Genomic DNA, 18,659 nt, shown 5'->3' on the forward strand with positions numbered 1-18,659 from the left:
AATCTTGCTATTTGGCGATCGTTTAGCAAAAATATTTATTTCGCAAGCTTTATGTACATTTTTTTAACAATAAATATTTCATAAATTTGATGATATTTTGCACCATTTCTTATGATATTTCTTTCTTTTGAGTGAATACTTTGTCCTTTATGAGTCATTTCGCTGGGAGTACAGCAGTTTTTAAATTTAAACTATATTTAATTAGCTAGTGTAACAAAATGTACAATAGTAGATGATAAAGCAAAGTAAGTGACTGAAAAATAATTCACTTTTCGTGTTTGGCGCAAATTAAGGGTTGTCTCAATTTCAACAACGGAGATGTTTCTCTTCTAACTCCCGCGCTGAAATGAACTCTGCGTCCCAGGAGGTGGAGCCAAGTCTCAACTTCTGGTGAACGAACTATAGTTGTATGAGCGAATAAGCATTGTTAAATGGGTGACTATTCTAGCTAAATGAGTAAATAAGCATTGTGGTGCTTTTCAAATCAGAGGCACATACCACGTTGTTCCACCTCTTTATTGCATGTTACAAAAACAAATATTCTTAAACTTTCGTAACACTTAAAAACTTCACAAAATTCAGTTGTGTTATTAATCTTTGTGTTATTTAAATGTTGCTAATATCCTTGTAGCCAAAATCATTTTAAATAAAATATTTAATTATACATTCACTGTCTATCACTTTAAATACTTAACAAAAACTCCGGAAAAAGCGAGTGAAATTGGCAGTTTTAATGATATTTATTACATCATTCAGACTTAAATCAGAAATAAATGGAAATAACTTAAGAATTGAAATAGGATTGGCTTAAAAGGAGGCATTGACGAACTTTTCCGATGATTTTATGGTTTATATTCGGATATTAGGAAATATTGACTTATAATAATTGACTTATAAATATTTAAGGAATAAAGTGAGATCAATAATATTTACTTGTTACTGTTTTTAAATCATTTGCAATTGAAATTTTTTTAAATTTTTTGTCAGAATTGTTTTCGTTATCCATCAGCTTAAAAGTCCTTCTCAAATAGTCATGCGATATAAGGAAAATATTCATCCGTTTTGCTATAATTTTTCAAAATGAATTGTTAAACTGGAAAACTGATTGTTACACAGCACACTCTTTGATTAAAAAAAATAACTTATTTATTTTCATCACATTTATTCTTAAGGGGATTCGGTAAAGTAGTGCTAAAACTGACCTTTTTCGATATACCTTATCTAAGAAACTACTCATGATCGTCGTTTTGAAATTTTTTGAGAATACAGTGTTTCAGCGTCAGCAGGAATACTTTTTGAGTTATGAAAGATTTTTGTTCAAAAAGGATGAAAGTTAAAAAATTAAAATTTCTCAGTTCATAATTTTTTTTCTAAAAAGAATTCCTCCAAAGATATGTATTAACAGTTATAACAGCGTAAACATGTATATGTAAATATTCTACAGAAAAAACACTGAAGCAATATCTTCAATTTAAAAACTCCTATCAAACTTACTTTTCATCAAACTTGTTTTTGACATCATCTGGAAAGTCCTTGTTAAATGCTAGCGCGATGTAAGCTGATCCAAAATCAATAGGGGTAGCACGAATTAGGCATTTTCCAGTTTGTTTAAAACGTTCACCAATGATGTTTCTCATTAATACGTTCTCTTCGATGAAAACAACTTTGCCTTCTTCTATGGAGTCTATCCAAGCAGGAAGTTTTGAAAAATCTGCTACGTGAGGGACAAGATGACCAACCATTCTGTGTGCTATTGATTTGTACATTTTGTTATATTTACTCTAAGAGAGAAAATGAAACAATCAATTAGAAGTAGAAAATAGAAAATAAATAGACGGAAAAGCAGCTAGAGCATTAAATCATATTATATTGACGAATATTTCAAACTACCTTATTATTATACCAGCCAAATTTTACTCTTTCCGCTGTAATGAAGCCAGTCTGGCAACACTAATTCAACAAGTATTATAAACTACCAGGAATGTAAAACTTATTGCTTTTAAACGTTTAGCAACCACTATTCTTTAAAAGCAAGGAAAGAGCTAAAGTATGCTGGTTTTCGCAGCATGCCTACCCTGACAAAAATTTTAAATCGAAACTTACTGTTTCGCAAAGGGTTAATCGTTCCAAAGATGAATTTCCCAAGTGGTAGTAAAAGAAAATTAAAAATAATTAAAGTAAGTAAGTAAGTAATAACATTTTATTCATTTGCCAGGTCTTAAGCATATTATCGCTTGTGTGGTAGCCATAAAAAAAATCAAGCCGTTTGCTTGTGAAATAATAAAACAATGAAAAAATTCAATATGACAAATTGACGTTTTTACATAACACTATAAATATTGATTGTAGACTTAAATTAAAAATTAAAGATAAAACATGATTTGATGTGTACAAAAAATTGGATTTTTGAAAAATAAAAGACATAATTGATGAATATAGATAAATCCTACCTTTATACATGATAAAATAACATATTTGGAGAAAATGCAGTAAATATATTTTATCAGAGAAATATTGCTCATTAAATACAATAGAATTTACAAAAGAATTTAACAGACATAAGTTGATAAATATATATGCATAAATTGGCTATATTATCAGAAAATTAATCATAATGTAATTTAATTTAACTTAAGTAAAAGTCTACTGTGAAAAGTTCAGTGAATTTAACTTGAGAGTCTTGAAAATAAAAATAGAACTCACTGGGATTGAGATGTTTCCCCGATGATCCCCCGCAGAAGGCGGAGCACTTCTTCATTTTTGAGCAATTCCTGTAATTCTTTGATTAATGACACTAATCGGTGATATTATCGCTTGAAAAACTTTAATTAACATATGTAATTGATTTATTTGCAAGTAGTTGGTAACCAAAATTATTTTAAATTATATTTAAAAATCCAATGATTATAAAGAAATTTACAGACTCCTTTAATTGTAAAAATGAAAAGGAGAATCAATAGTGGTATGTAGCTATGCACATTCTTGAGATCGATACAATATATTCTTTATACACATGACTTCGCAATCAATCACACTAGATTACAATTGTCTTACTCCACTGTATGTTCATGACACAGAATAATAGTCTAGTTAAAAATCTAACATCGCCATTGTTCTTCTCTTATCACCCTTCTCTTGTAAAATACAAGAGAAGATCTATGTGATAGAAGAGTAGTGTCTGGACTGAAGTTTCAAGTAAACGGACTGACTATTTTAAGTAAATCACTATTATTTAGAATACGAACTACCGAGAAAAAAACACTTGCCTACAAAACCAGCTAGTCTTATTTAATGAAACGATATCAATGGTTAATAAAGCTAAGCACCTTGAACTTAGCTATTTACCTTAGAACTAATTAAAAGAATTCAACTGGAATGACCATAATCAAAGTGTAACTAGTAAAGCACTAGTAATAAACTTCAGGTACTGCTCTTCCAATCCAACATGTAGGTAAAAATCAAAAGATTACTGTGCTTGACTCTAATTTGCCCCATCTTAACAATGTGCCTCGCTTGTATGGAAAATTTATAACTCAAACTCAACCTAAAAAACTAATAGTCTGCCAAAATAAATATTAATTATGAAAAATTACCAAACAAGATGGTTTGTCAGAAATGATACTATACATAGGAAACTCAACATTTATAAAATAGGCCAACACATAGCTATATTCAATGCAAAAATCAAAATCTACGAAAAAGCCACCACCTGTTCATCAGCTAATTTCAATAAAATCGTTTCCTCGAATAAGGCCAACAGCAACATGCTTCTACAAATTGAGCTTGACAGGCAGAAAATATATAAATAAACAAGGTGTCAAGAACTAACTGGTATAAAGCTTAGAACCAAATATTTTTATTGCAACTTGCAGCAAAATCATTTTAATATATTATAATATTATAGTCTTCTTAGTTCACTGAAGAAAAATAGCTTTTCAGCAAGATTTTGCTCCACCACGCAGGAAAGGGGGGCAATGCGCGTTTTTCAGAACTTTTTATAACATAAGAATCGTCTTATTCACTTTAATCCAATAGATTGTTCCACTTCTACCTCGGAGGCAAGAGTAAGATTTTGAAATCCTTAAAAATTCTACGAGCAAGGAACGAGACAAAATAGGATGCAAAGATATGGGACAAAATATCTTTGGGTGAGCTGAGGCAAAATTTTGTCTCATGCTTACTACTGTGTTCTAAAGCTGAAGAGGATCACTTTGTAAATTTATAAATATGTTACTAGTAGCAATGCTTTCCTATTTTTGGATGCCTTTAGTTTTTTAATAAGCATTTAAAATTTGCATATTGTACGTCAAAGTTAAACTTGTCAATTAAAAACCTTCGTTAGCTTGAAAAATTAATATAAAAAACCTCGATGGCTGTTTCGAGCACACAAAAAGTTGCTTTCTGTCAAGATTCACACGTGATTGATGAAAGCAAAACATATTTTAAAAAAGAAACAACAAAACGTCATGAATACAAAAATGGGAAAAAATGAAGGTGAAAATCAAAATAAGAAGGGAAAAAAGCGCTATCCGTGGGAATAACGGTAACTGACAGTGAAAAATCAGGCAGGATCCATTTCCTAGTGGCATGGAGTGGAATTCATGTTTCTCTAATTTACTTTCACCTTTATTTCTTCTTCCATTTTTTCTTCGGCAACGTCACTTTTCTTTTTTCAAATCTGTTTTGTTTTCATCACTCTCATGTTGATAGGTCTTAAAAATGAGCGCCTGTTCTGAGTGCTCGAAACATGTCGACTTTTTTCATTCTAATTTTTGAAACGAATAAAGTTTTTACACTGATAATAAGAATACTTTTCCGCTTCAGTTTCTTAAGATAATTAATTTTCATATGTTCTAATTATTTCCTGTCACCCTGCATGTTGTTAACTTTCCTAAGGTAAAGATTTACCTGATTATCCTTAAAAAAAAATTAATAATACTATGTGAACTTACAGTAAAACAAGCTTCTGTCCAAAAACCTTTAAAGGCCTTCACTTCCATTGATTGATCTTTCATCAGTTCTTCTAAAGTACTTATTCTGGGTATTACTTTATCGGTAGTGAAAGTTGATATTATAATTCCTTTGTAAGTACTCATTAGTATAAGAACCATTTGTAAAAACCATGCAGTTTCCAAAATGCGAAAACTTGTTAAGGATTCGACGTATCGTAAATACCATCTGGTTTTCTTTCCAAGATCTAGGCAACAATGAAAAAAACTGATAAGGAAACAAAATATTTCAATTTTTTTTAGAAATATTAAATATTTACTTAGAGTGCTATTTGTTTTTTTCGTGGCAAGTTCGGGACTGTCCCAATCTGTTAAAAATCAAAAAGTGGTAGCTAAGTTTTCTCAAAGTTATTGAAAAACGTTTCAATTTAACTTCCACTTGAATATTGCATAATATTCCAAAGGTTTTTTTAAATTTCCAATGATCTTTAATAGAAATTTTTTTGAAGGATACAAATAACCTAAAATACTTATATTTTTCCCAATTTTGGTGGACAACCCAATAATGCTCTTATGAAGTAAAATTAAAAAAATTTATGCTAAAAATACTGAAATTTTTTGAAAATATTTACAGTTTATATGAAATGAAAAGAAAACTCTTAAGACACATAAAAATTTTTTTAATGATACTTCAATTACCTTAAAATAGTCCAGCCGGAAAAAATGGTTTATATATAAAAAACACATCTATAAATAAAGTGGTAGAACTTATTTGATTGTACCAAGTAGCAATTTATTTAATTTACATACCACTTTAGATTTAAAGAAATCACTGTGTTCTGACTTCAGATCCAATAAAAAATATTTGTAATATATTATGAGAAAAAAAACTATCTTTCAGCTAAATACATTTTAATAATGAAGCCAATAGTAACAAGGAGGTTATGGCTTAACAATTTCGTTATTAGTAGCATGATGATGGCAATGAGACCAGCATTGCGTACCGACCACCTTTGATTCAAAAAACAAGCTATTCCTAAAGATTTAATGCTGGATGGGGTTTAATCAGCTGCACAGTGGACCAGCATCCAAAGTTTCGTGGCCAAAATTTGTATTTCGATAAAATTTTGTTTCAAAATTTGGGGGATTTTATTTAGGAGTTTTTATGAGCAGGTAAATTGAATTCACAGTTGAAATTTTGAAATACACTAAAAATACCCAAGAAAACAATATGGCGGCTGAAATATGGCGAGTAAAAACTAAAAAAAAATAATATAGTACGCTTAAATAACTAAATATAGCAATGAAAATATAATAATTTTCGCAATTTTATAATAAAAATGAAAAGCAAATTATATTTCCGAAGTAATATTACAAAATAACGCGAAAATATGAAGAAAAAAAAACATAATTTTTGTTCTTCGATATATTTAGTCCACCTTCGCAATACGGGCAAAATTGGGCAGATTTTTTCGAAAGAAAACATCAAAGAAGACAACAAAAAAAAATTTAACTAATTACCTCGGGGAATTACTAAGTTTCGAAAGTCATTCAAACATTGTAAAATGTCATATGACAAGATATAAACTATAAGTTTGTCAAGAGTATTAACTAATCCAACAAATTGAAAAATTGTACTATAATTTCAGACTAATTACTCTGATTAAAATGTAACAGTAAGGTGAAATTCCCATATATATTTCTGAAATAAAAATTTAAAAGTTGCATTAAAAAAAAGTTTTTTAACATATTTTTCATTTCATTGTACTCTTATCGGTCCAAAAAGTAAATTATAATGTTTGGAATGATTATGAATACTTAATTTGGGCTATATTAAAACTGCCTACACATATTTTAATTGAAAATTTAATTTTTGACGTTTGGCCAAAGATCATGGTCTTCTGGCCCACAGTGAGCTGGCGGGAATAACATCTCACATCTTCACTAATGACAGTTCGTTGCTTTAACCCTCTCGACGCGTATCTTTTGATTTCTATGGCAACGTAGAAATTTGCGCAACCCGTGAGTTCTGTACTGATGCATTTCCCCCCGTTATTTAACTGTGCAACCCTCTCTTCCAGATCTAGGTTAAAAGCACTTCTATGGTTAAAGGATGTCGTTAGTTGTTCACATTTCTGAGAAATATACAAACATGTTTTACAGCATTTTGCGTGCTCTTTGTTGCTTAAAAATTGAGACTGGTAAAAAAAAAAAATTGCAACGAAATACGAATTTTGTCCAAAGATTGTGAATTTGGACTTTGCCTCGAGCTTTGTTTCGATGTTTATCATACTCCATTTTTAATAATTGTTTTGTATTTTCATTAGCATTGTTTCACCTTTGCATTGCGCGAAAAAAACATAGATTAATTTTCAAAATCATGCTTACGTATGATTATTCGTCAATATCAATTTGCCGACGATCTTTTTTAGTGATCTAACTCTATATTTAAAACGAAATTGAAAAAAGACTCGTACGTATTTCTTCTCTCCATATTTTAACTTTAAAATATATGTAAATTTATGATATGTCACAAAAATATGTGACAAATATATGTGAACTTATTGAATTATTGAAGTTGCATTGAATCTGATAATTAGATTTAAATACAACTTTCTAAAAACTGTTCCCGATATGAATACTTTAAAGAGATACATATCTAGGTTGCTATCTATCTGGAAAAATAAAAAATATCTAATCGTAAAATGTTGGTGAAGGCGTAAACCGTAAATTAAAAAGCTTCATTAAAATATGTAAGGTAATATCATACTTTAACTTAATAATATAATGAAGTAACAACACATTTAGGTGTAAATCTTTAAGTGTGTATCATAATCAAAAAAAAAAGAAAGGGATGGTATATAACTATTACTACTAAATGGTTGGTTGAATAATGGATAAACAAATAGTTACAAGTTAATACCGTTTTAACTTTTATTGATTTTATGCTAATGATTGATTTTATGCTGATGATTATCTTTACTTATTAATGACTCTATCAAGCGATTTTCCTGTTCAATGAGAATGTATAGAAAGGTAAAACGGCAATTATCATTTTATAATACGTAGAGATGTAATAAAGTTAAATAATAATGCTAATTGATTTCATCGAAAATTTTGCTCATAAATAGATTAAATGAAAGTAATTTTCATAATGGTATGCTATAATTTTTATTTAATGATTGAAGTTCAATTAAAAGACAAAAGCGAGAGAAAAGAATTAAATAAAAGAGAGTTAGGAAAGAAAATAAAGAAAATTAAGAAAAACTGAGCTTAAGCTGCGAGTGCTTAGAACTCATAAAAATCGAATTCTGAAAATCAAAAGATAACAAGGAAAAAATATATTTCGAAAAAGAAAGAAGAAAAATTATTAAAAATAGAAATTTTTTCAAAAAATATTTTAGAAGAAAAACAGGAAAAGAAAATAACGATAAGATATATAGTCGTCAGTTAAGTCAGTATATATATATGTATATATATATATATATGTACACCCAAGAGCCCTTACATTATGACTACCCTGCTAATAACATGTAGGACCACCTTTAGCCCTCAAAACTGCTAGCACCCGCCGTGGCATTGATTCCACAAGGTGATGATAGGTAGTTTGAGGTATCTGGTACCAAGCGCTCACCAACTGGTCTTGCAATTACCTCACATTGCGAGGGTGTAGAGTGGCAGCATGAATTTGGTTTTCCAAGTAGGACCACAAATGCTCTATTGGATTAAGGTCAGGTGAATTTGGGGGCCAAGACATGACTTGAAAGTCACTGCAATGTTCCTCGAACCAATCCATGACGATTCGACCCTTATGACATGGTGCATTATCCTGTTGGTAAACACCATCCCCCGCAGGAAAAACTGTTGCCATGAATGGGTGAACCCGGTCTGCAACTATGTAGCTTACAGACGTCAGGGATTGTTCTATGAGGATTAGGGGTCCTAATGTGCCCCATGAAAACATTGTTCCTGGGCGAGAAACCATGAAAACCTGGGCGAGCCCATTGTTATAGATGGAGGGTGGTCATAATGTGCCACCTACCATGCTTTTTGCTAAAGAACAAAACTGCACATCATATGAGCTTTTTTGACTCATTCACACATTTACATATAGCAATGGAAAAAATAACTTCAAATCAAATTTACAAAATAAAAATCATTGAAGCATAAATTTAGCTACCACTACAGAAATATTTCACCAAAAGCGTAGAAATTTGGCATTCCTGTATGAAGCATAAATGCATTTATTACTGCATAGACTAAAATCAGTAAAATGTGCTTACTTTGGCCAAGGAGAGAGGCAGTTAACAGTTCTGCATATGTAGCTAGTACTTTTAACCAGGACATGTTCGAAATTGTTTGTCTCAAGAAGAATATGATGCTTGCAGTAGAAGCTACGCAAACTAATGCTACAATAAGCAGTAACCATACCTTCCAAAAACGATAAAAGTCAATTATAATTGTGCCTGAATACTAACATAGGGAGAACAATTTTTTTTATTTACTTCAAAAGATCTTAGATACTTTTGTTTCGCTGATCTAAAATCTGCAACCGGTTTCTTTCTCCAAATTACAATTTTTTATTATTGTCATTTTTAGTCGATTTTTGGTCGAATTAAAAACGTTATATTTAACAAAGGGGTCGGATAAATGTTGTGACAAACTATTGGGGGAGTTAGAGCACATCATCAATATTTAAATTGCATAGCAACCCACGTCCAAAAATATCGTCTTACACCTCTGAGGGCGCTTCTCGATTTTTTGTGCGCTTCTGAACATTTCAAAACAGAGAAGCGGCCTTAGCCGCCTACGATGACATTTCCGGGCAAGCAGTTTTAATACTGATGATACGTTTTAACTTTCCTAGAAATTTGTCGCAAGATTTATGCGACCACCTGCAATATGAAACGTTTTGAAAATTTTACATTTTGACATTAAGTAGACTAAAAATACCTTTTTTTTAAAACAAAAATCTATAGTTTTAAGAACAAAACTAGTTTTAGATTTGAAATCGTCATACCCGAATTAGGCAAGATCAAGTATTTGTATAAATGTGACGAAAAATTTAAGCCAAAGTGTAATTTAAATTTTTTTGGGTAGCCATAAATATACAATAATTTATATAACTAGAAACATATAAAGCAAATGATTTTTAGAAGCTTTAAGGTAACTATGGTAATTTAAAAAAACAACTCATTTTTACAAGAATTTTAACACAATTTTATTGATTCCAGTCAATATTTCACAACCAAAAATTTACGTTTCATGACATTTAATGTTATGTAACTTATAATTGATTGATCTTTCCAAACTTCATTCAAATTAACCGAACACTTAAATATCTGGTTATGTAACATTTGGTAATATTTGCCTTGTTATGTAAGTAATATTTATCGTAATTAGAAAAGTAGTCAAAAGAGATAAGTGTAGGGTAGAAAATGTAAAACTATTGTTTTTATTGGTTAATTCCATTAGTACTTTTGATATTTCGTTATCTATTTATTAATTCTACCGTTGTTATCGATTCAAAATACTGCCGTTTGAATCAATGAAGAGAGACTTATTATCGAAGTTTATGAATTAGAAGCAGTAGTCACGCAGTGGAAAAAATATTTTGAAAGAAAAGTACTAAAGAGGGGGAAAAATACTAAAACGGTGTTTTTGTTTGTTTGTTTTTATGCGATAAAAAAAGAGTTATATTAAAAGGTTCACTAAAGCTGGGTGTTACGGCGACGTAAAATTCGAAATTTTTTAACACCAAAATACTTTTCCAAATTTTCGTTGAATTTCCAGATTTTTAGCTTATTTTTTTATTGATAAATTGAATCACTGATTTATTTCCCTTGTTTATTTGTTCGTGATTTATTGATTCACTACAGATTTTGCAATTAACTCAATTGTTAACCCAATTCGCGTATTCATTGATTCTTTAAACGGCTAATTTATTTATCAGTTGACTCTTTTATTACTTTATTAATTGACTTGTCACAACATAAATTTTTTATAGATTTTCGCATATTGAGTGATTTATTTGCTCGAGCATTATTTCACTGATTCGCTTATTGAAGTGATATACAGATTGCTTTTGCGGATTCATTAATTTTCTGATTCTTTAATTCTTGAGACATTGAGCAACTCTTTTATTGATTCGATGATTCACCCTAGCCTTAAAATGATTTTTTGAATTATTAGCTTCGTTGACTTCAATGCTTATTCAATGATCAGCTGATTTATTGTTTCGCAGTTCACTAAATTTTTCATTTATTAATTCGATAGTTCATTGTTTCGCAGATTCACTAATTTTCTCATTTATTGATTTTATGGATCGTCAATTCGTTCGAACACCGATCAATTACGCGTTTTGTAAAAATGAGTCCTAAGTGAAAATTGCAATTTTTATTTGTGTGTTTTCAAACCTCCGCAAATCACTGGAAAGCACTCAAAATTGCGGCTGCTCGCGGATAGCTTGCATTTTAATGCATCATAATGGATTTTAGCTGTTAAAGCTAACATATGTTGAATTACTAGAGGTTTAGTCAATATACTAACAATTCGAAATTACCGAATTCGGTCCATTGTCTCGTAGTTTCACTATATTTCTCCTTTATTGATTCGATTGTTCATTGTTTCGACACGTTTACCAAATTTCTCGTTTATTAATTCGATAGTTCATTGTTTCGCAGTGTCTTTAATTTTGTCATTTATTGATTCAATAGTTCATTGTTTCACAACATCACTAATTTTCTCTTTTTTTTATTCTATAGTTCATCAATTCGGTTACTCGTTTTTACACGCTATAAACACGTTTTGTAAAAATATGTTCCAAGTGAAAATTTCAATTTTTATTTGCGTCTTTTCAAAACTCCGCAATAATTGAAAAGAACTCAAAATTGCGACTACTCGAGGATAGCTTGCATTTGCACCACAATAGCTGTCAGCTGTTAAAGTTAACATATGTTTAATTAGTAGAAGTTTAGCCAATATACTCGCATTTCCAAAATGCCATATTTGATTTAATGGTACTAGTGTAGATCACTCTGTGTTCTAGTCAAGATTATGACCTACACAAAAGAACAAAATTTTTAATGAGAAGATGTTATTTTAAATAAACAATGGTTATTATATGTATGAAGTTTTATATTATATAGATTATGCTATTGCGAAAAAAATTTTCATTAAATAATTTAATATAGTAAATTTACATTAAGTACAGAATTGAAAAATTTTACCTCCCTTGTAATTATTTGAAATACTAGAAATGAATTAGAACTGGTTGAGATAACTCCTGACGCTATAGCTAACTGAGAAAAGCCTAAAGGTTTGGCGTATTTCATGGCTATATAAGTTTCCTCATCAATGAAATACGGACCGGATAAATCTGTTTCCTGAAACAAACACATAAATTCAGTTCATGAGATTTTATACTTTTATTTTAAGTTAATGAATTAATAGTGTACTTATTCTTTTAATTAATTAATTTATAAATTTAGAGCTATTTCTGCTTCCGGAAGGAAAAAAAGCTCTTAATAAAATCATTAAATATCTCACTTAGTTTAAGGAAAACTAAGGAAGACTACCAAGACTTATTAAATGTTATAACACAAAAGTCACCAAAGTGACCGATGTCGACCCTTAGTGATCGATATGGTATAATCATAGATGCTTTTGGTGACTAGTTAAAATGTAAACTTAACAACTTTTTCTTGCACTACTTTTTCAGATTACTATTGAAAATGAAAGGGAAGAATGTTTTTGCTTTAAACATGAATAATTTGCAATATGAGTAACGTTGTAGTTACGGTTGTTGCTGTCGACGGCCATTGAGGAAGAAAGGGTGCGATTGTTCGTGTTTTCCAGTGGCGCTATCTATGGCCAAGAATTCTACTTCTACTACACCCATGCGTCACTCCCGTTTATAGGACGAACCCATTCATACATCCATTCATTCATCCGCAGATCGTAATTTTAACCTGAACCAGAGAGCGATCAGTACCCCCAGAGGGCATTGATTTGTTATGGGAACATGGAGGACTTTGTGACACGACAGATTTAATGTGCACAAGTCACTATTTACTACACGGGGAGTCTTCGGCAGGCTGGAATCGAACTCCCGTTATCACAAACGTAAATCAAGCACCCTGCCAACCAGGCTATCCCGGCCTGTAGTTACGGTTCAGTATAATATAAAAATAGATGCCTATATAAAAATTTATATAGTTAAAAACCTGAAAGATATAGATTCCTACAACATTTAAAGTGGTATTGCAATAACAATTAAGGTATAAATTGATTGCTCCTTTTTATAATCGCTTAAGAAACTTCGCAGCACGACTAGAACGTTAGAAATAGAGTCCATCTCGGTACACTGCCGTGAAACGGCTTTAACTGATTTGTCGATAATGGGAAATATATGAAGGGGGAATTTATTGGAAGGGAGAAGGGGTGCCAGACACAGCATGCTTATCAGAGCTGCCAACTACTACGCAATTTGCAAAATATTTCATAGCCTGGTAGATGATCAAAATCTAAAGCCTTCAGAATTTTGGTTAATTTTCCCAGCATTTTAAATGACACACCATGAAATAACTGTAAGAAAATATCGTTTAATATGAACTTTTGAATCATTCGCATGATTCAAAATAACTTTAAATCAGGTTTTAATTAGCATTAAAACGTAAAATTAAGCTAACGATATAAGAAATTTGCTTAAAAGGCATAGAAAGTTAAAAGCTCTAAATTATTAAGCCCTTTTATATTTATTCAAATTGTTTAGAAGTCGAGGTGGTTAAAATTATTGTCAAGTTTATCAAATCATAAGCGAAATGATTGAGCACAACATTTGCTAACCACTTTAAATAGTGAAAAGAATAATACCACTGTAAAGACTGAACACCATTGAATAGGAAGAAATATCACTCTAAAAGTGTTGGCTAATAAAATTCAAACTTTTATTAAAAGAAATTGAAATTTGCAACTTCGTAACAGCGCATTTTTTTCCTGTTTAATATAGAAAGTATATGCAAAGAATGTTTTTGTTTCAAATATGAATAACTTAAAATGAGATGAATATGATGAATAAAATGAATTGAGTTTCCACCAGTCAGCCAGGTGGCCGAGCGGTCAGCGTGCCTGAGTGAGAAGTCAATGGTCGCGGGTTCGAATCCCGCTCAGGGCATGGATGTTTCTCTCCGGTTGTTGTTCTCTGTTGTGCGAATGTGGCCCACACTTTAAACGGGTGTTTGTGGCTGTGTGGTGTGGGTAATGTTGCTCGCCTCCGTGACTTAGGTTCATAGGTGCCCAGTGGGTAACGTTAAATGAGCAACACTTCCGGCATCTTCCGAGGTGAAGTACGAAAGTTCAGTGCCTGCCGTTATGAGAAAAAAAAAAGTTTCTACCACATTTTGAATTTTTAGTCGCCTGTGACCTCCCTGAAAATGAGATTTACAGGGTTATTCGTAATTCCCTCCGGGGTTTCGAAGCGTTGTAGTAAAAAAACGAAGACGAATATGGCAAAAAAGAACATATGAAATTATTCCGAAAGTATTCAAGTTTTAATTTAAGCAGTAGCCAGTAGATGGCAGTAACATGTACCACTGAAGCCAGTTGTAATAAACATAAGGTTGCAGAAAACAGAGGGAATTAGGAATAACCATGTATTATTTACTTTAAATAAAATTTGTATGAAATAATATGAGGTCTTTTATTACTCATTCTATAGAAGGCCTAGACTATGCGTGTAATATTAATCACTTCGTACTTCGCTGGTTGATATTAGACATTTTTACATTGCTTGGGTATTCAATAGAATGACGGATTTCATACATTAATTGCAGCATGTAGAGTTTGTACAATTGGCACGTTACTTAAAAGGAGTTATATTAAAGAATCAAATGAACGTGATTGTAGTCGAATCTGTAGAAATAATTATGGCTTACATTAGCAATAGTGTCACCAATCATTCCTGTCCAATGTTCCCCATCTGGAGTTTTACCACCAAATGATCGATCCGGTTGAAGAATAGCTTCATAGCTAAAAACAAACAAAAAACAAGCAAACAAATAATAAAAAGAAACAAATAACAAAGCTTTTCTAGAAAAATATAATGGCTTAATGACAGTAAAGGGAAAAGACTGAGTATTTATTCTCTAATGACTGAAAATACTCTTGACATTGTGTTGAGAGATGCCAATTGCACCACTTTTGGCAAAATATTTTATAGATTGACATAGAATTAAAAACTAAAACATACATAAATTTGCTTAATTTCGCCAATGCTTTGAAATTATTCAACACCCGACTCGCACAGATTACAATGCTGTTGTAAAATATCCTCAGTGGTAAACGGATAATGGGTTAGAGTCCCCTTGCCGTCAGGCTAACCATGGGGATTTTCATAGTTTTCATTTCCATGTAATGCATATGCGGGTTAGTTCCATCAAAAAGTCCTCCACAAAGGTAAATTTCTCCTAGCACTTGATCCAAGAGTTTCCTTGTCTTCTGGATTGGATCCTAAATCACAAGGCTACGGAATTGAATATTGCTAGTCGTAAACTCAAAAACTGGTAAGGCTATTTCAACGACGGAGAAGAAACGAACTACTTTGAGGTTCAAAAATTAATTCAAACTAAGTGGCATATTATCTGAATGATTGAATATCTCATTTGTAGGGGTGGCCAACATTGACTTTAATAAGCTTTACTAATCCTAGAAACAATATAAATTTTTCTACAAAGTAGTAGTGTAAGTAATAAGTAGTAGTAAGTAAAAATGGGACTTACTTAAAATTCATTATCCTCTTCATCGCTTCATATAATTCAGCTGTAAGGCCCCGAAATTTCGTTTCATTTCCAATAGTCTCAATTATGACGTAAGGGTTCCACTAAGTAAATAATAAATTTCATTATTTACTGCAACGGTTTTTATCATGCCTTAATTCGCATTGTTAGGAAAAATTGAGTTAAAAATAAGCTGGTTAAATTCTGATCATTTCAAAAATCGATGTGAAACTTTTCAGCAATGCTTATTCTTCCGGGTAAAAATAATAATAATGAATGCTATTTAGATATTGTTTCAAATATTTCTGTTTTTAAAAGAAAATTATGCCTCCATCTAAAATAACAAAGTAATTTTGTCTAAAAACTCTAAAATCTAAGAAAAAAAATAAAGAAAGAAAAAAAAAGGAAAAGAAAAAAGATACAAGTATTGGTATCCAAAAGATACGAGTACTTTTCATTGGGTCATACTCTCTTTACAAGCATTCACGGTGTTTTTGAGGTTTATTTGAGGTTGTTTCGGAATTTCAAGGTTGATATAAAGTTTATTTGAAGTTGACCTTAAAAACAACCTTAAAAGATCAACCTCTCAAGGTGTAAGAAGCTGTTTTATTCATACTTGAGGTTGTTGAGAGCAACCAGCTTAGAGAGGTTATTTTTGAGGTGCACAGGCTATTTTTTCGACAATTCAAAAAGTGTTAGTTTTTCCCATCACTTTTTTGAGCAATTAACTAAGATGTTAAAGCTGGTTAATATATATTTCTTAGAGTATAAATAATGAATGTAAACTGCACCTATAAACTGTTATGAGAGGAGGGGGGCATAAAAGGATGAAAACATGCTAAAATTGTGAGCTGTTGCACTTAACAAAACGTCTATTTATAATTACAACAACAGCTTAAATTATTTAAATTAAGCTTATTACAATTATTTTACAATACATAACTTTGATAAAAATTGGGCAAAAATAGAATTATACTGAAAAGAATCATTTTAGAACCAGATTTATGAATAAATTAAATATTACGTAAGAGAATTAAATAAATCAAAATTTAATTCAATGACTAAAAGAAAATAAATGCTTATTTTCATTACCGCCATATATCTTATTCGATATTTCCTCATTTTTGCAAAAGTTTTCTTCCAGTTTATCTGCTCCTGCTTAGTCAAGAAGTAGAATTGAATAGAATTTGGAAGAATAAATGTCGAAGGCTTTAGTTAGAATTAGTTGAAGAGAACACGTTCATTCATCGTTTGTGAACCACAAAGAGGTTCATCATAATGAAATAATAGCCACTCGTGAAGAAGATGCAAATTGACACAAAGACCTGGGGACAAAAGAATCGATGAAGAATGAAACAATGAATATAAATTTTGCGAAAATCAATTCCAACAACTGGTAAAAGTCTTTTAATCATCTTAACTGTCAGTTATAAATACTTAACTTCAACTTTCACTTCGTGAAAAAGAACAACTAAGGAGTAATAGGATGATTTCACAAATGTCTGCGAAACTTTCACTGGCAAACAGTTATTTTCACATAGCAAAAACAAAATCTTGCATGATTATTTGAGCACGCAAGGTCAATTAAAAAAGGTTTTTCAACTCAAAGATATTAAATAAATGGTTTACGAATAATGTACAAAATTTGGCTTTAAACAAAACTAAAGAGATTTTATTTTCAATAATTGTATGGTTTCCAACTAACAATATTTTACCAGAACGAGGACACGCATATGTTTAAAATGGATGTCGAACGTAGATTATGCTAAGCATCGATCAAATTTCTTCTTTAATTTTGTCAAATTTTCCATCTATATTCAGGGACCTGAACATTTTCAAAAGAATTAACATACATTATTTTTTGAAACATAATTTTTTGACTATTATAAATATACTTTAATGGTTTCATAATTACTAGGCAAACGACAGCTGATTTCAAAAAACTGATATCAACAAAATTTATTTTCGAAAAACATGTTTTTGAAATATCTAGTTTACCATACAAAGCTGCCAAATATATAAAAATCTCAATTTAAAATTTTCTGTCGCTTTTACGTTGTTTTTCCAATTGCTCAGCAGTAACTACAAAGTTTAAATTTGATATGAAGGCCATGTTTGTCCATGAACTAAACTAGGGCTTTTTTAAGTACTTTGTTGTGAATTTTTACTCACTTTTTTTTTCTTTCTAATAAGACTTAGAAAATTTAAATTACGAAAAAATATAGAGAAATGTACAAGGAATTTGATGGAATTAAAAAAACGTAAAATTAAGTTATTAGTTAGAAACTCGAAAAAGAAACTATGTTTGCTGATTAACTTTCTGCTGAAAAAAAATAATTTTTTTCTCCAATGGCAGGCACTGAACAATATTCTTTGCCTATACTATGCCAGAATTGTTGCTCATTTCGCGTTACCCAGTGGGCACCTGTGAACCAAAGTCACGGAGGCGAGCAACATTGCCCACACCACACTGCCACAAACCCGTTTATAGGGTGGGCCACATTTACACATCATACACACACACAACAGAGGACAGCACACAGAGAGAGAGAGAAACATCCATGCCCAGAGCGGGATTCGAACCCGCAGCCTATGGCTTCGCAGTCAGGCACGCTAACCGCTCGGCCACCTGGCCGGCCTTTCTGCTGAAATGCAACTATAAAAATGAAATTGGACGTACTGTAAGGACAATTCTCAATAATAAATTTAACTAGAGTATTTTTTTGAATTTCAATTTTTTGAAAGTTATTACAATTTTAAATGCTTATTTTCGAGATTTTTGTTCACTTTTTTTCTTTTAATCCCTACTTATCCATCGTCGTGGAAAGATTTACCTATCTCGAGATCATTATTCGCGTTTGACTTGTTGCAAAAAGTAGAAGAAAAAAATGGGTAAATAAAATAAAAGAAAGTAGTCAGATGTTGCCAGATATAA

The 18,659-nt window shown here is 31.1% G+C and overlaps 2 protein-coding genes across 2 annotated transcripts in view; one reads left to right on the plus strand and one right to left on the minus strand.

The window, feature by feature from the left end:
* Positions 1-17,445, minus strand: part of LOC107451415 (glutamate receptor U1-like) — an 18,779-nt gene extending 1,334 nt beyond the window's left edge. The window contains exons 1-7 of the mRNA XM_043043389.2: positions 16,817-17,445; positions 15,728-15,828; positions 14,885-14,978; positions 12,179-12,334; positions 9,233-9,380; positions 4,953-5,197; positions 1,495-1,781 (exon numbers count right to left, since the gene is read on the minus strand). Of these exons, the coding sequence (XP_042899323.1) occupies positions 1,495-1,781; positions 4,953-5,197; positions 9,233-9,380; positions 12,179-12,334; positions 14,885-14,978; positions 15,728-15,828; positions 16,817-16,846 (1,061 nt within the window). The 5' untranslated portion in view covers positions 16,847-17,445. The remainder of the gene's footprint in view (positions 1-1,494; positions 1,782-4,952; positions 5,198-9,232; positions 9,381-12,178; positions 12,335-14,884; positions 14,979-15,727; positions 15,829-16,816) is intronic.
* The window catches only part of LOC107451419 (aromatic-L-amino-acid decarboxylase), a 161,780-nt gene that overhangs the window by 63,793 nt on the left and 79,328 nt on the right, over positions 1-18,659 (plus strand). The gene's annotated exons all lie outside the window — the stretch shown is intronic.

The sequence above is a fragment of the Parasteatoda tepidariorum genome, chromosome 8, assembly GCF_043381705.1.
Source record: "Parasteatoda tepidariorum isolate YZ-2023 chromosome 8, CAS_Ptep_4.0, whole genome shotgun sequence".
NCBI lineage: Eukaryota > Metazoa > Arthropoda > Arachnida > Araneae > Theridiidae > Parasteatoda > Parasteatoda tepidariorum.